General features: G+C 38.4%; 1 protein-coding gene across 1 annotated transcript in view; it reads left to right on the top strand.

Annotated features, from left to right (window-relative positions):
- The window catches only part of DDAH1 (dimethylarginine dimethylaminohydrolase 1), a 142,675-nt gene that overhangs the window by 79,262 nt on the left and 39,136 nt on the right, over positions 1 to 24,277 (top strand). Inside the window, 2 exon segments of the mRNA XM_033115449.1 lie at positions 21,691 to 21,748; positions 21,751 to 21,789. Coding sequence (XP_032971340.1) covers positions 21,691 to 21,748; positions 21,751 to 21,789 — 97 coding nt within the window.

Here is a 24,277-nt window from a genome sequence, read left to right as displayed (position 1 = left end):
TATGGGTGAGAGGACGGTGCTAAGGACGTGGCGGAAAGAGCACTGCTCACTGCTCTGGGTGACAGAAGATACAGCTCTGAACTACCATAGCTGGTGACTTGGAACGAGAGATTCTGCTGGACCTCAGTTTGTTCATCTGTGAACACAAGGGATTGGATAATTCTCTATGAGGCCAGGTAGAGCTCTTACCCTGTTGGATCTTGTGTTGACGCTAAAAGCAAACTTTGCTACAGATAAACCATAATGGAAATAATTTATTCACAGATAATAGAGCAATTGATGATGTTTGACACATTTTTAGTACCTGTGTGTCCAGCCTAAGACCTAGTTTTGCATTTAAAGCACAGTAGGAAATTTAGACATGGTAAAGGTAAAAAGATTTTTGAAATTTGCATCTGGAGATTTGTTTTTTTAATTTAAAACTTCAACTGTGCATTATTCTGCTGGCTTTTTCTGTTTACCTGTCACTATAAATTTTCTTCATGGTTTCAGATAAATGTAGGGAGACTTCTTTTGTTATGCTTGGCTTAATGATGTCACAAAACATCTGTCTGGATGTTCACTTCATTTGCAGTAATAGAGTATTTCATTTGCCGAAATTTTCACGTGTTGAAAAGAATCCCAGGTTCCAAAGATAGGGTGCTAATTTAGTAGTTCTTGATAAACATCTTAGGGCAGAGTGCAATCCTTTTCCCATTAGGTTTCTAGAAATTTTTATTAATAGGCACATGCTAAGCACATAAACAAAGCTAATTTGCATTTTGTATATTTGGGGCGAAGCTTATGAGGCAGCAACCTTTATGGAGAAGCAACAATACAAAAGGACTCCCTCTTAATAGCTTATACCTGCTCTATCACTTTGCCTGTTGTAATAGGGGCTATTTCATTCACTTGCATGAACTTCTTTGATCCCTTTCTGGTTTTCAAAACTTGACACCCACTCACATGTATTAAACAAAAGTATTTTTCACTTATGTCCTTTGTAAATTGCAATATGCAGAATTGGTTGAAATAACATGATAGAGTCCAATAAGTCACCTAAAAAAAAATCAGTTTGTTTTATTACCTCATATTCATGCTGAAAACTTTCTTCTTATGACACGTTTTGTATTCACTTTAGATACAGTTTCAAAATATGCATCTATCAGAAATTAGAAACCAATACAAAAATTGTGTCACAGTTTATACTATATATTTTCCAATTTTTCATGTGGGCAGGCTTCAGATATTAAAGAAGAGAGATTGTCAAGTTACTTGAGAAGCCAAATCTTAAATCCTCAGATTACTCAAAGTGTTACCAGATATGTATGTGTATGTATTGTGTGTCTGTGTGTGTGTGTGTGTGAGAGAGAGAGAGAGAGACAGAGAGAGCGAAGGGGGGAGGGTAAGCTACGGGGGAGGGAACGGAAGGTGCAGGGAGGAGAGCCGGAGCCGTTTTTGCTTCATGAACCAACTTTTTACGTCATCTGCCCGACCTTGTGCATCGAGGTGATTTAACCACTTTTTTCTCATTCACAAACACACCTGTACCATTAACTCTGCATTGTGTGGAAACTTCTAAAGTGTCACGTAGGGGGATGATTCTCACTCTTGTCTTCCCCAGCGGCCACATTTATTCTGTGGTCTTTGGTTTTGTCAGATGGCAGATGCTCACTCATTTGATGCCATGAAAGGTGAAATCCCAACATATGAAAACTTTAAGTGAACTCTGGTAATTTGTACTTCATAAAGAAGACAATTTAAATTTAAGATGTATATAAATTAATAACATATTAATGATTCTCAAAACTTTTTAAATAGCAACAACTATTTATTAGTAGTCTTCACCTTGACTTTTAGTCTCAAAAACCTTTCTACTGAGCCAGGAATCTTTGTTACACGTTAAATAAGGGGATTTAGTCTAGTCCGCCTCTGCCCCCATGACTGGGGAAAGTTACTTAAACGTAATGGGACTGGTCTCTTGATCTGTAAGCCTGCTAAGTAAGATCTCTTCTGATTTTAATATTCCATGATTCTGTGAGTTATATATCCTGTGCTAGTTTCTTTTCATTAACTTTCCGGACCAGAAATTTGCCACACATATATCTGCATCTACCTTTGACATCTATTAGGTGATCAATATTTGTTAAAGTAATGGTGTGTTTTGCTGTTTCTGATGGATGTGAAATTACTCTGTAATTTCCCAGCATTTTATATTGGGCTATTACATTTTTATTTTGTTGAATCATATTATTTTGCTTTTTAACATTTACTTTCTCTTTACTTTACGCGGCTTTGTGCATGATTTAGAGTTAGTTTTTAGGAGTTCTCACTAAGGTGTCTCAGAGAGGAAAAATCTTTCACTACACCTAGTCTTGGTCACTCTAAAAAGATAGACACAAATATTTTCATAATCATAAAATAATCCAGAAATGAATTTTACTTTTATTACACTTGACTTGCTGGTGAAAAAAAAAACAGCCTGAGTGCAGGTTGTTCCAAACCAGTTGCCCTATGGAAAGAAATGCTACCCCAACCAAATCTACCTTTGAAAACTGTCTGGAAAGAGATGAATATTTGGTACCCTGAGCTTGTGGAGACCTATCCTTTCTTTTAAGGTTCTTACAAGTAGGTGGATATGCCAAAATAGAAAAAAATTATAGGAAAATAATTGCTTTCTGTTTGATGAAAGAATTTTAAAATTAAACATTTGTTCCCTTAACTTTCATGTATGATTTCCCCATACATATTCAATTAATCTTTAATAGGGAATAAACTAAATTAGTCACCGGTAGACTGTGTATGTAGCATATTAGTTCTTTAAAATGCCCAGTTCTATAAGATTATAGATTCAGCTTTATACTTTTCAGAATTTAAACACTTAATACAACAGTGGCTTAATATACTGTTTATAATAGAGACAGTTACGCTAGTAAAAAGCAATCTTTAAGCATTTAATTCGTTGTATATTATTGTTTTTTCTGAGAGACTAACTCAAGATTTATAAGGTTCCATTTTGAACCCCAGAATAAATGAAGGGAAAGGAAGCCAAAGCTTCCCTGGTGTTGAGGAAAACCTCTTGCTTTCTAACTTCCTATGAATGGTCGTATTGTTCAGCACCGTTAGTACACGGGAACCAGACCTGGCCATTCCATACTTAGGCTTGTTTTTATTTTATAAGGAATGTCGGAAAATTGTGGAAATGAATGTTTTTTTCTTTCCCCCCCCCTTAATCCTCATGGATTCTGACCTTTTCCTTGAAACTGGTTTAATATTGTTTCCTTTTAAAATTGGTCGTTGACCCAAAAAGTTTGGTTTTCTTTTTCCATGATCTCTCTAAAGAATTCTGTTAATAGCTAAACTGGATTACAAACTTACTGAATAAGTGCTTTGAATTCTGGGCAATTTTGGAATAAAGGGCACAGAAAGAGTAATACGCTTGGAATGAATTGGGCAAGTTGGTATAAAGGAAAGGAATGCAACTGTATGGCTGGTGTGATCAACATCTTCTAGTAGGTTTTAGCAATTTAATGGAATATGGTTATTCAAGCACAATATAGCTTCAGTTGAAATGTCTGCTCTGCTCTTTTTCCCATACACGTTGGATGAGAGTCGAATGTGACAATTGAGCTTTCAACAGGCTTCTTGAATTCTAAATCCTTTTTAGTCATAAAAATGGGGTACCCGGCATGTAGTCAGTGTGGACAAGGAGCTGGCAGCCTCATCGGGTGTAATGGATATCCGGTGTCTTCAAAAAATGAGGACCTGGATTCACCAAGTGCATTCTGGGGCTGCTGTGCATATTCACAAAGAACAGAGGCCCTCCCTCCATCCAACATTTAATAATTAATCCTTTTGGCAGTTGTGCGGTTACTTTGCCGCCAGCATTTGGTTCAAGATTTGAACTCCATATCATCACAGAAGAAAACCTTTACTGATGTCTCAGAAAAAAATATTTTTTGATAGCTAAATATTTCTATTTTTTTCTTATCTGATTCATGCATATTCAGAGAAGCTATGAATTGTGACATAGCTTTGTATCCTCAATTTTAATATACTCCCAATTAATCCTGAAGTATTTCTTTAACTATTTAAATGGGTTTTTTTTTAAGTTATTCCCAAATTCTCTTACCACCATAAAAATTTGAATCTTTATTTAGGGTTAAGTCTTGAAGTATCTGAAATACAATACAAGGAGCTTTACTTACTGTGTTTGGAATTACCTAACAACAAAAGGCTTTCAGAAGATATTTTTCAGAAAGTCCACTTTAAAGCAATCTCAATTTAAAATGTGAATTTATTCTTAAACTACCTTGTAACAATTCCCCATGTTTATTTAAATATAGAATATGTATGCTTAGGATATATTTTATAGTAATATGAGCAAAACATGTTTCATAAACATCCTTAATAGAAAATTCTGAAAGCTTATGTGACAAATTATTAACAGTGGGATCTCTGCATGGTGTTGGGATTACAAATGTTTTTAATGGTTTGATTTTATTTATCTGTACTTTCTAATTTTTCTGTATTAAATGTGTGGGATGGGATGTCTAGAGAGAGTGGGGCTTTAAAGCCAACCTCTCAGAGAGTTGATATAATTTCCTGCAACTGGAAAAACACCATGAGTGAGAATGTAGGAGGGTGAGAAACTGGCTACTAACCGTTTAGATGGGGAGTCAAAAGAGTACTACATCGCCGGGCATCCTGCACTGCCAGAGTTTGTGGACGTGTGTGCATGGACTGGAAATGGGTCCTGCAAGAGCAAAAGCTGAGCTGTGTCTGTTTCAAGTCGTCCAGTCAAGGGGCTAGCCCAGAGAAGCAAGAACCCCAATAGTGAGAGCCTGGATGGAGTGAAACTTGGATGAACCAGGGACAGATAGCCCAAGCGAAAAAGACTCTTTAGTATAGCTACAAGTGGTCCACTCTTCCTTACCCAGAGTCATATTAAATTTGGCTGTTTAGAATAAAGAATGTATGCATTGACAAAGCCATGTCCTCTATGCATACGAGTAGATCTGCCTTGGGAGCCAGAATGAACAGTGTTACTGGCCTTGTAGATAGTAGACGAAGTTTTAAATTTGTTCGGTATTTTCTAAAGTTCTACTACCAGCAACACAACTGTTATCCCCAATGAACCACACAGCTTTTCATTTTCATTTGCACATTTCCTTTTACTCTTTATATTAACAGTCATACTTTTTCAAAATTGTCATAAGCTTGTTTTTTGCATAGTCTTTTAACTGCTTAATTTATCCACACATCCTTCTTGTTCTTAGAGATAGTTCTTACATTTTTTCCCCTGGGTATTATAGGATACTCTTCAGTTTCATTGCACAAAACTCCACATGACGTTAATCACTAAAGAGACTGCTAAATTGTGCTCTGAAGACCTGAAGAGTTAGTCTACTTTCAAAATTCCTGAGTAACCATCCGAAATGGAAGCAACAAGAAATCTGGCTAACTAATAGTATATTGTCAATAAAAAATACTTAGGAAGTATATTTGCGTGCTAACAAAATTACATTTAGTTTTGACAGCATAAGCATTATGTGTTGACTAGGGATTTATTTCAAGATCGGAAGTGTCAACTTAATGTGATATTAAATTTAGTTCAGATACATCTGAAAACTAAATTCCAAATTATACCCACTATTAAACAAAGTGGTGTTTTGTCAACACATTGTGTGCTTTGTTAGGCTATGAGCTTTGTACATTTTATAATAAGCACATTCCTGTTGTGAAATGGAATGCATCTGATCCATAATAAATCTGGTTGAGAGACAGTGAACCCCAGCCAGCTCAGCCCTGGTTCAAGGAAAAAGACAATAAATAGGAGCAATGACACGTGTGAGAATCTAATTTCATCATGCCCTGCCTCATAAGAAGGGAATCCAGATGGCATAAAAGTTATTATTTTACTTTGAGAATTACTCAAAACCAGATATGAAGTCCCTTCTGTGGTATATCCCTTGTAGCTATTCCTCAAATGAAAGTTTTGTTCAAAAAATAGTTAAATACTTAGCGATAATTGGAAGCAGAAATAGACTTTTCTTTTTTAAAGGAGGAAAAACTATAAGGGCAAGGTTACCATATTTTTCTAAAGTAATTTGGGAAAGGCAAAACTCATTAGTTAGACGATAATTAGTTTTCCTTGGTAAAACGTTGACTGGAATGTTTCTATTAGGAAAATATTATCAAGTTGTTCCAGTCTCAGTCCCGCTGAGCATGCCCAAATTCGATAACAGAGAGGAGAAATTACTCACTATTTTTGTTGCTACATGTTAGAATATGGACAACCGTCAAAAACAAGGACAATTTCTTGACACTAGTCACTTTGTACAACTATGGTTGGAAATAAGCTTTTCCTTAATATCCTTTATCATACAAATACTCAGTTGGTGTTTTTTTATTAGCATTTTAAAAATAAGCTCCAAGAGAATCAAATGTTTGAACATATGACCAAGTGTGAATATTTACAAGTCACTAGCCACGCTACAGCCTGGCATCAGAAAGCACTTTCTCAGAATGAATTACTATGTACTCTGCAAACCCTGACTGGAGCCTGTCACAACCATCTCTAATGAAGTCTTCAATCACAACATACACAAAAACCCAGGACGAGGAAGGAAAACAAAAAAGGAAAAGCAGCATTCCAAAAAAATATTCCCAACATTCTAAAAACCATCCTAAATATTGTATGCAAACACTGGGCAATGTGGTACAGTCAAAACACCAATTTGTACCAGTTACAAAGAAAGCGTATTTCAATTGGTGAAAACATGGGGCAGTCATTGAGGATAAACTAATGAAGGGTCTCTGAGCCAAGATCTTTAGGGGACCTACTTGAATAAGGAAATAAGAATGTTTTAATTAGCACAGCAAGCATTCATTCAGTCCTGTGCTGCTGTAGGGCGAATGTATCTTGCACTGACTGATCTAAAACATGTCTCAAAGTTGTTCTTCCTGTAGCCATGCTTACTTTATTTGCTTAATGAACTTCACCTTGTCTCCTGTTTAAGTGATCACAATTTTAAAATTGATGGTTTCTGAAAGAATAGAATGTTATAATACGGTTCTGTTTTATAGTGTCCACAAAACTGACTTTAACAAGAAAATGTACAGGCAATTGGCAAGAAATAGCACTTGAAGCCTTCACACACCTATTATATTCGGAAAGTTCATTAAAATCCGTTTATGCATTTCCAGATGTTTATCTGTGCAATCATAATGAATGTCCTATTCGCAGTCCTTTCCTGCCAAAGGGAGATTTTTCCATCCATTGCTGCAAACAGCCACCATACCTTGCAATAGCAATGGACGAAAAATGTATCCAGGAGTCTCCGTCTTGGAATATTGTTAACAGGAATTGTCAAGGCTGGGTTTCTCATGTCACTTACTGCAGGCCACAGTTTGAGGTAGAGGTAGTGCTAATGTCCCTAGGTTTCATATACTGTTTTTATGTCATTGACTCCCAAATCTTATTTCCAGTCTGACTGCTCCCCAGAAGTGTAGATTAATACATTCAAATATGTTGACCTCCGTTTGACTATCTAGAAGGCATTTCAAATTCAACATGGCCAAAACAGAACTCTTGAATTTTTTTTCCCAGACTTGGTCCTTTCTTCTGCCTCTTCTATATCAGAAATTGGTCTACTATTCACCCAGTTGCTCAAGACAAAAACCTGAGTGTTATTCTTGATTCCTAGCTTTCCTTAATGCCCATATCCAATCTACCAGCAAGTCCTGTCAACTCTCCTTCAAAACACATCCCAAATCCAGCCACTCTTCTTTGTCTCCTCTCTTACCCCCTTGTCCAAGCCGTCATCATGTTTCATCTGGACCTACTGCAACTACCTCTGAACTCATTTCCCTGCTTCCATTCTTGCCTTCTAGTCCGTTTTCACAACGCATCTAGCCAGAATTATCTTTGTAAATTAGATTGTGTCACTCTCCTCCTTCAGACTTCCAGAGGCTTCTGACCACGCCTAGAAGCCCAGCCCTTTATGCTGGTTTACTAAGTTCTGTGTGATCAGTCCTCTTCCGGAATCCCCAGCTTTATCTGGTACCTGGCCGTGTTCGTTTTCTAGAGCTGCCAAAACAAAGCACCACAGGCTGGGTGGTTTAAACAATAGAAATGTATTTTTTTCATAATTCTGGAGGCTAGAATTCTGAAATCAAGGTGTTGGCAGGGTTGGTTTCTCCTGAGGCCTCTCTCTCTGGCTTTTAGATGGCTGCCTTCTCCCTGTGTCTTCACATAGTTTTCCTGTGTAGCTCTCCGTGTCCTAATCTCCTCTTCTTACGACACCAGTCATGTTGGATTAGGGCCCATCCTAGTGACCTCATTTTAACCTAATTACCTCGTCGAAGGCCCTATCTCCAAACACAGTCACATTCTAAGGTAGTTGGGGTTAAGACTTCAACATACGAATTGGGGGTGCGGGAGGTCACAATTCAGTCCATAACAGTTGCCCTATTCACTTAAGCCCTATACTGACTGTTTTTGTGTTCCTTGAACAAGTTACACTTATTCCCACCTTAAGGCCTTTGCACTGGCTCTTCTTGTTGAAACATTCTTCTCCCCAGTGGCACCAAGGTTGGTCCTTTCAGTCATTCAGGTCTCAGTGCAAATGTCACATTTTCAGAAAGGTTGTTCCTGACCTCCCACTCTACAGTAACCACTGACTCACTTCTTTTACATTGCATCCCCTGAATTCAATCTCTGCATGACACCTACCCCGGTCTAATATATGTATTAGGTTGGTGCAAAAGGAATTGCGGTTTAAAAGGTTAAAAGTCATTGCAAAAACTGCAATTACATTTGCACCAACCTAATAATAATTCTTCTGTTTTTATTTATTGTCTATATCTCCATATCCCCACCAGAATATACAGAGGGATCTTCTCTCTGCAGTGATGTAGCCCCAGGGCCTGAAAGAGTGCCAAGTATATTATAAATGCTGAACAGATGTTGATTGAACGACTAGGTAAATGAATGGTATTATTGGAGAGGGTACAGAGAAGAGTGGCGGTTAGAGATTGTTATGACGAATAGACCCAGGGTAGTTTTCTCACATGGGGGTCTTTAGAATAATAATGAGTATGCTCACCCTTGAAATGCTGTAGGAGTTGTCTAGGGCAGCGCACCCCACGTTGCTTCTGTGCTTTGGCTAAACAAGTGTGGATAGTTTTGCCTCATGCATACGTTTATGACATTTCTTGAAATTATGTCTAACTTGCAAAGTTGTTCAGCTGTTCATTCAGTAAACACACAGAGAGTCTACTGTGGCCAGATCTTTAGTTAGTAGAATACCCTGGGGACCCGGGAGCGCACAGGAGGCGTATCTAACCCAGCCAGGGCCTGCAGTTGGAGAGGGAACAGGGCTGTGTGGAAGGCTTCTAAAGTAGCTTACTGCCTACAATGTATTAGTTGTGTCCTCACCATACAAAATAGTTATACTTTAAGGCTGTTTGCCTTTATAAATGGTAACATGCAACTTCTCTGAATTCACAGAAAATTATGGGCACTTTTGAAGCTATCTGGTGCTTATTTTGGATGACATGCACAGCATATTTTTATGCTTCTCAACTTTCGGGAAAATTAGTTTAAAATTTTAAAAACTTGTCAGTGCCCTAGTTCTCAACATACTAAATTTTGCAGGCATTTTAGCAGCTGACACTTACTTTCGTTTGGTATTTGGTGATAAATCATATTTTCATTTGTTCTCTACAGACAGCATGTCAATTGCTCCTAGACACTGAATACATGTGTTGTATCATTATCATTAACAAGAACCTGGACCCCTTGAATTAGTACATTGTATGGCAGAAAAGTGACAAGATCCGCAGAGCGCCTGTCTTGTTTTTTATTTTAAAAGCTAAATATTGCTTCCAGCCTTCTTCCAGGAAGCTGTCTTGCTGTGACACCATTATGGAGTTTGTTGTTGTGTCGACTCCAGATAATGAGAGGGACCTTTCCCAGTTTTCTTCAGAGCTGTCTTATTTCTCCTCTGTACTCTGGCCCCATTAGTTTCCCTTCTGCATTTCTGTCTAACCTTCCTATTCGCATGTACTCCAGATCTGAGCACCGAGTGTTGGAGCGTTAACTTCCAAGTCTGACATATGCAACTGCAACAGTTGTGCTTTATCTACAGAACTGAGGCGTATCATACTTCCTGGAGTGCTCTTGGCTTTACAAATTATTAGTTATAACCTGCTGTTTTCTGTAAGCAGGATGGTTTTAGTGTTATAAATGGCATTTGATCAACATTTTTATTAGCCAAGATGCAGGCATTATCAGTTAAAATCACACCTTACATATTGCGCAATTAGTGAAATGGCAAGTCATGGTGTATTCCTAAAGAAAGAAAAATCCTCCGTAAATAGTTGTTTCTACATCAAAATTTAATGAGTTTTAGTAATATGGTATATAGTTAAGTACTCTTTAGATTTAGTACGGCTTGTCAATTTTGTTGTCCAAGTAAATGAGTTGCTTTAGCTGCACAGCAAATTTTTGGAAAACTGAATTAAAGATAGGTAAGGAAATTTTTTAAAATTCATATATTCAGAGCCAGGGCTCCAGGGTTGGTCGATTCATCAGCTCAACAATGTCATCAAGGACCCAGGTTCTTTCCATCTCTCTGCCCTGCCGTCCTTGATGATGGCTCTGTTCTCAGACCAGCACCAGTTCTAGGTACCATATCCAGACAATGGACAGAGGAAGAAGAGAGATGATGTTTCTTTTTATGCCAAGGAAACTCACAATAGACTTCCCCTCGGTGGCCAAAATTATGTCATTTGCACCAGTCCTGAGCAAGAGCAATGGAATGGCCATAACTGATTTAGCCTAGGAGGTACCTGAAGGAATCTGGTCATAATTACATGAGATAATCCATGTAAAATCACTTAGCACAATGCTTGACAGCTAGAAAAAGCTTAATACATTTTGCTTACTATGGATGATGATAAGTCTGTGGCATTCAAATTGTAAAAGATGGCCAGAGTTATGAGTTGTTGCAAAGTGGATTCTTAGATCTTGGTGGTGTTGATTGTATATTGAGGAGATGGAGAGAGATGACAGGGTCACTTGCCCGTAGCAGGCACCTGGAGAGTCATCTGCACTGCAGGGTTGTCGGACCAATGTGCAGATCCTTAGGGAGAGCACGGCGAAGGACCCACTCACAGGAGGTGCCAGGGATAAGTGATAGAACAGCAATCCAAGGAAAAGAACCATAGCAGTGCCCAACTATGTGGTCTAAGGTGGGACAAAGAATAAAGAACGACTTAATGCTAAATCCCAGAGCACCAGCCTGGATCTTGTTAGAGCCTCCTTTCTCAGGTCACGATTGGTCCTAGGAACTGGGGAAGGATTAACCAACCTAGTGGGGCAGTACTATACCTTATGAATATATAATAACCATACAATGAAAACTTTGTTGTGATGCTCACAACAACTGAGAAAGGTAGGAAGGTAGGCATCAGTACACCCATTTTTGCATGGGTAAACTGAGGCGAAGGGAGGATGAATGACTTGCTGACTCAAACCTCCTGAGCCCATGCTCATGTTCACTGCACTCTGTGTGATAATGATTCTCCTGAGGTCTCATCACAGAGCCCAGTCTCATCAGCACTGGAGGTGCTCATGCCTTCTGTTCTCCAGCTCTGTACATGGAAGTCCACTGGGCATTACAAGATCCTGTGCAAAGGCGACTTTGGGTCCCATGGTCTCTTCATATCAGTGATGGATGACATGTCTCTATATGAGGGTCTTAGGATGCTAAGGTGCGATGTGATTAAAATGCTTAGTAATGTGAATAGAATGTACAGATCACATGAGGAATGTTCACAAAGGGTGGCCTATATATTAATTACCACCACCCAACTGTGGGATGCCTTAGGTTCATGTTCAAGGAATGTTCACTAGTTCATTCCTAAATTTTCCCACATGTGCCGATTGAATTACTAACACTAACCAAAGCTATCAAAAACAAAAAACAAAAAACAAAAAACAATCGAAAAGAAGCTTAATGCTAAATGACTCAGTCTTAAAAATTCCTAAATAAAATACTGGAATCCTCTTCTAAACTCTAATTTTAGGACAAAGCTCTTAGGAGGACTTTAGTTAGCAATATAATAGCAGACATTAATACAGTCTTCCTATGTGCCCGACACTCTACTAAGAATTCATATTTAACTTGCTAACCTTTATAATCCGATCAAACAAGTACAAGCATTATTTCTGGTCTGTACGTGAGAACACTGAGGCAGGGTAGTTGACTCGCCCAGGCTCCTATAGCAGCAGGGCTGAGATATGAACCAGAGGGCTTTGCTCTGAAGTTTGTGTTCTTTTCTATACAGCTGGTCACTATTAAAAAGATATTTCGGTATCTACTATGCAAATGAAAATAAATGTTAGAGTGACTGTTAGGATCTAGAGCACCTCTTCCGAACAGATTATGTTCACTTTATTTGTTTGAACAACAATGTGGACTCGGACGTTCCGGGGAAATGAAGGGGCAGAGGCTACAAATTACAGCATCTGAACTTAGGTTTGGTTTCTCTAGATCCTATTCGTTTCCCCCAAGCATACACAAACTAAGGTTAATTAACTTGAGGAGTCACTACTTCATCTTTGCGATAGCTAGATCAGATTATTAGAAGCAGTGATTTGTGGGGAGATCTTTAAACAGTTGCTTTTTAGTTACAGTGAGATTACAAAAGCATATGGACATGTAGACATACTCCAAACCAAGACACTATGTACACCCTCCAAACCAATCCAATTAATCTGGAAAGATGAGAAGGGCTTCCACCACACTGGAAAGGATGGTAGGCAGCATTGTAAGACGGCGCCTAAGACTGCCACCCCCTGATGCACAGGCTATATTGTGTAGGTCTCTCCCTTTGAGTGTGAGAAGAACCTGTAAATGTGATGAGATATCACTCTCATGAATAGGCTGTGCTTCATGGTGCAGGTAAGATATTTTGCTGATGTAATTAAGGTTTCTAATCAGTTGACTTAAGTTAACCAAAAGAGAGGTTGTTATGGGTGGGCCTGACCTAATCAGGTGAGCCTTTCAAAGAGTGTTGAAAGATCAGAAGTAGAGGAAGTCAGAGAAATGGTCTCCTACTGGTATAGAAGAAAGAAACATTTTTTTGGAGCTGCCCTGGACGGGTCCTACAGGGCAGCCTCTAGGAACTGAGAGTAACTCCCAGTTGATGGCCAGCAAAAAAAAAACAGGACCTTCGTGCCACAACCACAGAAACTGAATTCTGCCAACAAATTAAATGAGCTTGGAAGAAGACCTAAACTTCAGATGGGAAACAGCCAGGTAACAACCAGGTACTCTGTGCCAAGGGCTTCCTACCTACAAAAACTAAGATAATAAATGGTATTCTTTTAAGTTGCTATGTTTATAGTAAGTTGTTACATTGCAACAGAAAGTCCCAACTTTAAACAGAAAAAGGCCTTTTGTCAGAAGTAAAAAATTGAACTAAATGTTGATTTCCAAGTTGTCTGTTCAAAACACAGCTCACCAAAACTTAGGATCTTCCTAAAAAGTTACCAATAAAACAATGTTTTAAATGAGTTTAGGGTCCCAGACCCACCAAGTTTCTTAATCTGTTATTTACTGAAAGGTTGTGCAGTTCTATTGTGAAATGCTGAAAACAGTTGCAGTACTGTTTTATTTAGCTGTAAATCTAATACCTGCTCACAGAAATTAAAATGACAAACGTATAAAGAGTAATACAAAGCAAAAATGTGCCTTGAGCCATCCCAATCTTATTCTCATTTTCATTCATTCAGTAAATATTGAGTGTCTGTTGTGAGCCAGACACCATGCTAAATAATGGTCAGTGAGCATAAAAAAAAAATAGACGTGGCTTCTTCTGCCGTATAGTTTCCTTAGGGTGACACACAGTAAAGATTCACACAAGCCAACACAAAGTTATACATGATATGATAAGGGTTTTGAAGGAAAACAATAGTGTGCTTTGAGAAATAAGAGGGCTGTCAGGTGTCAAAGAAGGTCACTCTGAGGAAGTAACATTTAAGCCAAGAAATCAAAATGTTAATAATAGTTATCTATCCCTGTTGCTGGGTCACCTGGAATTCTTCCTTAGAACCAAAAGGGATTTCTGGATGATCTTCAGATCATAAACGGCTCACCTTAGTCTATTAGAAAATTTAGCGAAGAACTTACTATATTAGAAAAATGGTCAACAGAACTAGAAGTTATTTAATACATGAAAATCTGCAAAAGTTATCAGAGTTAAGTAGATGTCATTAATGCTGTAATCATTCTGGGAGCTAATGATATTTATAGGATAGTTAACGTGTATACAAGTTTTATAACTACCTAGTTCATTTTCTTCTTATTTAACTTTTATATAGTAAATGTTACATGAATAAGAGCTCTTGAAACGTTTCCCACAGACTATTAAATATCCATTGCATTTTCTTCCCCGTTGATTACTTGGATTTTTAAACATGCTGGTTTATTTACAGTGACATGTTCTAAAAATTAACTAGGATATTTAGCAACTATGGTTTCCATATTTGTAAGATGAGGGGGCACAGCTTAAAAATGAGGTCATTTCCAGCTCGCGATTTCTGAGAGTTGTAGTCTCAAAACAATTTTTGGCATTCATAAATATGACTCTAACTGTAATTCTATCTCCCTCCCATAGTTTACTGAAAACATCCTAGGTGATTTTTCATGAGTAAAGTATTTTGGTATTTAACCAAATTCAATCATAAGTAAGAGGTTCGGTACATGAATGGGGGGAAGGTAGGGCAAATCCAAAAATGGATTAAAAAATCCGAGAAGCATGGGAACCCTCAGAGGTGACAGAAGGATTCTACTGCAGTCGGGGAAAACTTTATCTAGAAAAACAAGCCTGTGTGTCAACTTTAACACTGACCTATGACACTTATGTTTTATTGTATTTTTTGAGTAATCCAAGGTGCTGCTAATGACCTGCCAACAGTGAGAATAATTATACTATCCAGAGCATCCATCTACTATCCTGTGAGCAGACAGATGTCAGGTCCTGCTTAGCTGCTAACTTCCATGTACTTTCTCAGGCCCACCCATGACAACCTCTCTTTTGGTTAACTTAAGTCAACTGATTAGAAACCTTAATTACATCAGCAAAATATCTTACCTGCACCGTGAAGCACAGCCTATTCATGAGAGTGATATCTCATCACATTTACAGGCTCTTCTCACACTCAAAGGGAGAGACCCACACAATATAGCCTGTGCATCAGGGGGTGGCAGTCTTAGGCGCCGTCTTACAATGCTGCCTACCATCCTTTCCAGTGTGGTGGAAGCCCTTCTCATCTCTCCAGATTAATTGGATTGGTTTGGAGGGGTGTATATAGTGTCTTGGTTTGGAGTATGTCTACATGTCCATATGCTTTTGTAATCTCACTGTAACTAAAAAGCAACTGTTTAAAGATCTCCCCACAAATCACTGCTTCTAATAATCTGATCTAGCTATCGCAAAGATGAAGTAGTGACTCCTCAAGTTAATTAACCTTAGTTTGTGTATGCTTGGGGGAAACGAATAGGATCTAGAGAACCAAACCTAAGTTCAGATGCTGTAATTTGTAGCCTCTGTCCCTTCATTCCCCAGAACGTCCGAGTCCACATTGTTGTTTCAAACAAATAAAGTGAACATAATCTGTTCGGAAGAGGTGCTCTAGATCCTAACAGTCACTCTAACATTTATTTTCATTTGCATAGTAGATACCGAAATATCTTTTTAATAGTGACCAGCTGTATAGAAAAGAACACAAACTTCAGAGCAAAGCCCTCTGGTTCATATCTCAGCCCTGCTGCTGTAGGAGCCTGGGCGAGTCAACTACCCTGCCTCAGTGTTCTCACGTACAGACCAGAAATAATGCTTGTACTTGTTTGATCAGATTATAAAGGTTAGCAAGTTAAATATGAATTCTTAGTAGAGTGTCGGGCACATAGGAAGACTATATTAATGTCTGCTATTATATTGCTAACTAAAGTCCTCCTAAGAGCTTTGTCCTAAAATTAGAGTTTAGAAGAGGATTCCAGTATTTTATTTAGGAATTTTTAAGACTGAGTCATTTAGCATTAAGCCTCTTTTTGATTGGTATTTTTTTTTTTTTTTTGGTGGCTTTGGTTAGTGTTAGTAATTCAATCGGCACATGTGGGAAAGTTTAGGAATGAACTAGTGAACATTCCTTGAACATGAACCTAAGGCATCCCACAGTTGGGTGGTGGTAATTAATATATAGGCCACCCTTTGTGAACATTCCTCATGTGATCTGTACATTCTATTCACATTACTAAGCATTTTAATCACATCGCACCTTAGCATCCTAAGACCTTCATATAGAGACATGTCATCCATCACTGATATGAAGAGACCATGGAACCCAAAGTCGCCTTTGCACAGGATCTTGTAATGCCCAGTGGACTTCCATGTACAGAGCTGGAGAACAGAAGGCATGAGCACCTCCAGTGCTGATGAGACTGGGCTCTGTGATGAGACCTCAGGAGAATCATTATCACACAGAGTGCAGTGAACATGAGCATGGGCTCAGGAGGTTTGAGTCAGCAAGTCATTCATCCTCCCTTCGCCTCAGTTTACCCATGCAAAAATGGGTGTACTAATGCCTACCTTCCTACCTTTCTCAGTTGTTGTGAGCATCACAACAAAGTTTTCATTGTATGGTTATTATATATTCATAAGTATATATTCATAGTATCTGCCCCACTAGGTTCTTAACTTCCTAGCAATAGGGACTGTAGTTTTGTGAGGGGCGGGGGGGGGGGGCGGAGTTGTTGTTGTTTTTAAATATTTATAGCCTGGTTTTTTTTAAAAAAAACAAAAAAAAGTTGGCATCCACCTAGTAGTTGTCTACCTGAAATGTTGGTCAAATGAGAAAATGTATGTGAAAGCAGGATACGGACATTAAGTATTGTTATAAAACCATCCATGTGTGCTTGTCTAAGGGGCCACAGAACCAAAGATGTGTTGATTAACAAAGAACATTAATGTGACCCAAACAACACAGTGTAACTGGGATGTACCATCAAGTCCCAAGTCAGCCGCCCTTTCACATGCTAGACACGCCACTCCAGCTCCTTGAGTGGCTTCCTGGGCACTATCGGCATGTCACACTTAACATTAAAAGGCAAAACAGAATCAGCAACAGGTGGAGAAAATGAAACCATCTGACGACCAACAAAGCGATGTTGCTGCAGTTTGTCCCTTTAGAGAGCTAGATAAGAGTATAAGTAGGATGACAGTGCGATGTTTAAGCTCTTACAATATGATGAGTAACAAGGGACTCAGAGCATTTAAATGGGCATTGAAAACCTAGTGGTGACAATGACAGCACAGCCTCCCGCGCAGGGCAGCACGGTGGGTGACTGAGACGTATCAGCGGCAGACAGGCCAGCGCTGAGGGCCTCATCTGTAGTCTTCGCGTTCTGGCAGCTCATGGAGCAGAAGCAGCTCAAGGAAAGCAGCTCTGTAAACAGAGCTTGGTTTCTAATGGAGCCGCCGCGCAGAGCCTCAGGAGAACACTCACAACATCCAAAGTGAAGATACGAAACATTCCAAGTGAACATTGTTTAACATATGCGACGACGTCAACTTTGGGCAGAGCCAGCTGGTCAGAGTATTAACTGAATACAGTGCTACTGCAAGCCATAGCTTCCCAATAAAAATGGGTAAGATTTTATATTTGTTTTGGTATTTTGTGTTTGGAGGAAATTTTGCAAGAAGAACAGGCGAGTTGGAATGGAAAGAGTTGTATTTAATGCTGAAAGTGGTATGTTTTTATCTCTTATTTGTTTTTGAAAGGGAGCCTGCATCCAAACCAAGCACTGAGTTAATTTAGGGCAAAAAAATAATGATCTCATCAACTACTAGTTTTGAGCACAATGTGCCAGGCACTGAACTAGGTGCTTTCTGTGTATTAGCTTGTTTGTTACTCACATACTCCCTGTTAAAGAGAAAACATTATCTCATGTTCACATTAGGAAACTGAGGCTCAGAGAGGTTAACTCATCACAAGTCACATAGCTAATAAATAATAGAGCCTGTATTCAAATCCCCAGTTCTTTCTATCATCTTGAGAACCCAAAAGGAGTGAAATGAGAAGACAGGATGATGATGTAAGCATGATAGGACAAATGATGGAACAGAAATGAGAGCCATGAAAGAAGGTGAAAAGAGAGTGGAATAGAAAGGGTAAGAAAAGAAGACCACACATTGAGAAAGAGAGGGAATTCTTTAGACTGAGACCTTCTGAGTGGTAATATCTTTAGTAACGGATCATTCGGTAACCATTCTATATCAAATTGGCTGACACTCTTTTGAGTCCTGTGGGACATCTCACCAGCCAGGCCCACTTCTCACCTTACATAGTACTTCTGGGGGCTGTTTCAAAGCAGAGATTATGCAAGAAATCTACCGCATAGCCTGACACCTTCCAGGATCTAGAAGGCATCAAACTGGATTGATTTAAATTTAAATGTGTCCTCAGTGTTTGTGCTCTAACTTTACATTGGCTTTGTAAGAAAGACTGTAATTTTAATTCGCTGGAAAGCAGATGGGACCTGTCAAAGGGTAGTAAAACACAAGAAATTTGTCCAAATGTAAAAAAAGAGAGAGAGAGAGAAACAGCTTTTTCTTGTGGGTCAGTCTCATAGTACAACTATTTGTCACTGGGTGCACACATGCTGGGATTCATCAAAATAATAAAAGTCATGTCTAATGTTTATTGAGCAATTACTCTGTGTTAAGTGCTTTACAGGTATTTATTGGTCAGGAGGTGCCTAGGAAGTTGGTACTGTTATGACTAACCACCCATTTTAATGATGCTCAGAAAGTTAAACAACCTTAGGTCCCTTGGCTAATAAGTTAGAGCGGGGATTTGAATCCCAGGCCCTTGATCATAATACTACACTACACAGCCATTCCCAGTGGAGTGACCATGAATGTATAACCCCGATAACTCTACATTTTTTGAGATTAGTACTCCAGGAAAAAAAAAAAAAAAGAGGGAGGGAGGGAAGAAGAAAATGAAAAGATAATTACCTCGAAACTAGACCGGCTCTTGAAAAGAAAGACATGTGCGTTGGGTGATTGGAGGTAGCAGAGGTGGTCTGAACTCTCTGTGGCCAGGGAAGGAATCTGTAGCAAAGGGTCGAAGGAGAAGAGAGGCAAAAAGAAGTGCGAGTATAAAGTGGGAAGATGAAATAAGACATGTAGAGTGAAAAAGGAAGGAAGTGTATGAAAATTATGTAGCTAATTAAGGTGGTTTCTCTAATTTACCCTTTTTATTTCTAATTCCATGGGCTAAACTGAACCATTCCACTCAGCCTTTGGAATTAATACTGTTTGTTCTGATAGTGTCTCACTGAAAGGTGGGTGTGTTGTTTGGTCTTTTTTTTTCCCTCTTGAAAGTTAATTAAGTCAATATTAACCATGGCTATGCAACCACAGAACAGGCAGTTTCTTGACGGCTCATGGTTTGGATCTTTTCCTGCAAAAATTCCCTCTTCTATAGCTATATTTAGTGTTTTAACTGTCAGAGTCGTTGGCTTGCTGTGGGTCCGTGTGTCAGGGCAACGCTGGACCGTGTTTGCAGCCGAGTTTGTCAGCTTCATGGAACCCCTGTGCCAAGAGTATGTGGTTCTCAATGGACAACCTCCGGTCGAGCCTCTCTTGTTTCTTCTCCAGAAATTTCCCCCGGGGGTTAGCATTGCCAGTTTGATGCCCTATAGTCCTGCAAGTCTCAAAACGGTTTACTTGAGGCTTAAAAAAAGTTTTTTCACTTGTCCATACCCTTGACTCTGAAAGTAACATAGTAGCATTAGTGTTTATGGTATGGACCTATCCTGATGACTTTGTTTATATAGATGTAACTGAATATTTTTTTAAAAAAGGACTGCCTTTGCACAAAAGCCAGTTTTTTTCATGTCAGTGCAGCTGTTTTAACTTTTAAGAAACCACAAGCATTTTATCCTCTGAAACTTTAATTTGAAAGACATAGGACTTTTAAAGAAAGACAATGTTTCCGAAACTGGCACACGTTAGCCTCTCCACTTTTGTTCTCTTTTTAAGCTCTTAAGAGTTGACTATAGTTCCAGAGTTAAGATATTACATAAAACTTTTCACACCAAACTACATGTTATTGCTGAATTCCTAGTAATCTGTGAAATGTTCAGTTAATAGAAACAGTAGCACTCATAATAGAAACAAAAGGTAACAGTAGCTCAGTTCTCATGATCTCTCTCTAAACGGAGTGAATTTTCCGTGGACACAGAGGCGGATGCCAAAAGGAAACAGTTGTGTGTTTTCCTGGGTTCACTGCAACCCAGCCCGTCATGGCAAATGTTGCTTTGCTTCTTTTTTATGCTATAGCAGTGAATTCCACTTCCTGTTACATAGGAAAACCTATTCTGCTGTTAAAAGAAGTCACTAGGTGTATTTACTACAGCATTAAGACCATCTATCTGTGGAAATAATTTTTTTATTGTTCTGAGTCACTCTGGTTCGTGGAGTTTTTACAGGAGTTCCAGGACAAGGATGAGATGATGTATTTATTTTATTTTGTATCCTCTTTCATTTTTTACTGACTGCATGAAGGTCAGTCTTGTTGTCAAAGTAGTTCCATATTTTTATTACTTTAGAGGTTACTCTGCTTTATTTCTGTGTCCTGAACTCTTCATTGACAATTCACTCTATGAACTGGGCATGTATTTTGGCAGAACTACCTGCTTTTCCCAGTGTCATATAATTCTTGTTTTTCTCTTAGCCCCTATTCATGCCTGCTCCGTGTATGTCTTTACCGTGTTCGAGTTTATACAGAACTGTAGAAATATCGAAGTTATTTTCTTAAGCTGCCGGAAGGACTTGAGTTCAGTTTTGAACTTCAAAGGGCATTTGTTACGCCTCAAATTTTTTCTTGTAGTGAAGTAAACCTCACTGAAGTATTCCCTAGTTCAGCCCTGCATATCTCTGTACTCGAGACTACAGCCTGGAATCATTGAAAGTCCCTGAAATTCATTTTCAAATATTCTCTGGTTTGATTGCAATTACTGTATTTGTTAACCACCTCTGTGGACCCAGGTAAATTTAAGTAACAGTTCAGATTTACAGAGAAGCCTTAGATGTTCTGATCTTTTAGAAAATATTTAAATAGAAACCAGGAACTGTCCTATGGACTGAGATTTCAAGGCACTGATTATTGTCACTGATATTTCCTCCACATATTACTCTGTGTGTGTGCAATTCTGACTGACTGACTTAATGTTTAAAATTAAACCTTGTACTTCCTGGCAAGGGTAGGAGGTTTGAATGTTCTGCCTCCCACCTTGTTTGACTCGTGTGCCCTAACTAGTCACTCTTCCAACAGTGTCCTAACTAGTCAGCCTTCCAACAGGAAAAGGGACTATAATATTGACTTGAGGTTAGACTAGAAGGGTACAAAATGGGCACTTTCTAATGGATAATATCGTCTCTTGCAAATGCTCGTAACTGGTCCAAACTATACTACATATATTGATATATACACAAGGGTGTGTGTATGAGTATGCGCACGCGTCTGCATGTTTGCACATGGAGCATGATTCAGTATTCAAAAGTTTTAGATGATTGCTTCTCTTGTTAAAAAAGTGGTAGGATATTAATCTGAGTCTTTTTCAACAGGTTGACATGGTGAAAGAAGCGTTAGAAAAACTTCAGCTGAATATAGTAGAGATGAAAGATGAAATGCAACCTTAGATGGTGGTGACGTCTTATTCACAGGTATAGTTATATTTACTTTTTCCTATCCAAAAATATTTCTAATACCTGGCTTACATTTGCTTGTTTAATTATAGTTTTTTCATTTACCAAGTAAAAATGCTAAACGCAGAGACTTTGGAAAATACAGAAAAGTACAAAAGAGAAAAAACAACAATGAACTTCATTGAAAGATAAACATTTCAATATTTGAGTGTATGTACTTTTAGTACTTTTGTATGCATGTATTTGCATATTTTTTACAAGAATGTTATCAGTATGTACATATCATTTTATAGGTTTCATCTACTATGTTCTTCTACAATGTGAGTTTATAGGTTACATAGTTTCACGTTGTATAACAGTATGCCTGGTTTGTAATTAAAAGATTCTTAAGATGTGTTATTTACAAATAATAATTTTCCTACCAGTCAGCAAGATGAATTTAAATAATTATCAATGCAAATTCTCTGGCTTAATGCCAGATGAATAATAGCAGAACTCAACAAAATATAAACAACCAATATTATTGATCTAACTGAAATCAGTTTTGCAGTAGGTTTAATATAGCTGCTAAGAAACAGTAATTTAGCATTTAACCTTTCCAACTCTTTATGATTATATTATGGTTTTATAATGTCATATGCTAAAATCTGGATCTCCAGATTCATTCTAGTTGTACTGATAAGCAAGACAATCAATAGTAATTTTTAATTTATAGTGAGGACTTTATTATCCTCTATATGTCAGAGAACAAATACCTGTTTCACAGATGTAGCCTTCACAGCAGAGGCTGATCCCCAGGGACCTGGGAATGGAGCCCCAGGTAGCCCACTGAAAGCATAAGCTTCTTGCAAGTCTAATGTTTTAGTGGATGTGAATTTTATATGGAGTCCCATGCACATAGACAAAACATAGCCGTCTTCATTGTAATATAAAAATCTTGTATATTACCTACATTTTGATGTAAATTAATAATGTCCCTGGAGGAGGAGAGGAGGATTTATCCAGTGACATTGGGCAGTTAACTGGCTCCGTGTCACATACCTATGGGTGGGACCACTGTGATGCCAAGCTCGGCGGGGCGCCATTCTTATCATAGGTTGTGAACAGTATCTATGGGTTGGTGCCCTGCACACCCTGTGCTCCCTCTGTCATGGCCATGGCCCTGCTGCCGGGGTTTGGTTTGCATAGCCACTAAGAACACAGAACAAGGATTCAAGGAGGCCTACGCTCCTTCTCAGCTCAACATGTAGACTCAGGCATTCTTTGGATCTGCCTAGTAAGTTCCCCTTTGAATGTGCTTTCTGTCTCCTGTTGATGGCACTTTCTTTCTTATTGGCAGCACCAAACAACTGCCTGTTTCTCTTAGGAAATGGGCTTTTGTGAAAAGGTAGTGTGTAAATCATACTTTCTTTACAATAAAACTCCTTTTTACCAGAATATAGCCAAACACTAAATAACTTATAAGCAGGTACTGATAATATTTGAAGTATGATTTAAAACAAGCTGTATTCATAGCCATTCAGTTATCTTAACGTCTGAGCTGAACAGATTCCCTGAAAACTTCAGTGTTAATGGCAGTTTATACCAGGAAGCTCTTCCATTGTCAAAGGTCTTTCCACAGCATCTCAAGCCTAATGTTTTTGCACCAACTTCTAATTAGGTAATAAACATTGAGGCTTGCCTTTGACACTATCTGTGTAAACTTTATATATATATTGATATATATATAATCAATACTTGTTAATATCCTAAAAGTTATTTTTATTCAAACTGAGATTTGTTGGGATATTAAGAACTTTTATCTGTTTGGCACCTAATGTCTGGTCCTGCCTTCTATTTCCTACAGCTCAATTTTTTTCCCTTTGTAAAATTGTGGAAAAATATATTTAACGTAAAATTTGCCATTTTCACCATTTTTAAGTGTACAATTCAAGTGACATTAATTACATTGACAATATTGTACAACCATCACCACTCAAGTTTTGGATTAGACAGAGTTGGGTAAGGAACACAGTCTGCCGTACTTTCGTGTGCTTTGTGCCCTCTTCCTTCGTAACTCAGAGCTTCATTAATAACTGATCAGGAAATGGACAGCTTTCCAACTCCACTTCCACTGAGAAATCTGTCAGGCAGGTGAACAGCTCCTGGCAGAAATTGTTTCAATCATATTTCTCTTAAATAGACACTACTTTTATTTATTTCTTTTTATAAAATATGGAACCTTTAAAAAAGAGTTTTAAAATGTTTATGTACAGTGTAAAGACCAATGCTAAAATGAACAGCTGGGTGCCTACCACCTGGCTTAGGAAATACAGCATTTCCGGCACCACAGGGGCCCATTCCCAACCTCTCGCAGCTCAGCCTGAGGTAACCAGTGCCCTGCATTTTGTATTAATTAGTGTCTTGTTTTTCTTTGAGTCTCAGCTCAAAATATGTATTCCTAAATCATAAGTTCTCTAGTTTTGCTTGTCTCTAGCTTTATATGATAAGAGTCATACTATACGAA

Source organism: Rhinolophus ferrumequinum, chromosome 9 (assembly GCF_004115265.2).
Source record: "Rhinolophus ferrumequinum isolate MPI-CBG mRhiFer1 chromosome 9, mRhiFer1_v1.p, whole genome shotgun sequence".
Lineage (NCBI taxonomy): Eukaryota > Metazoa > Chordata > Mammalia > Chiroptera > Rhinolophidae > Rhinolophus > Rhinolophus ferrumequinum.
This window is presented reverse-complemented; position numbering and strand designations above follow the sequence as displayed.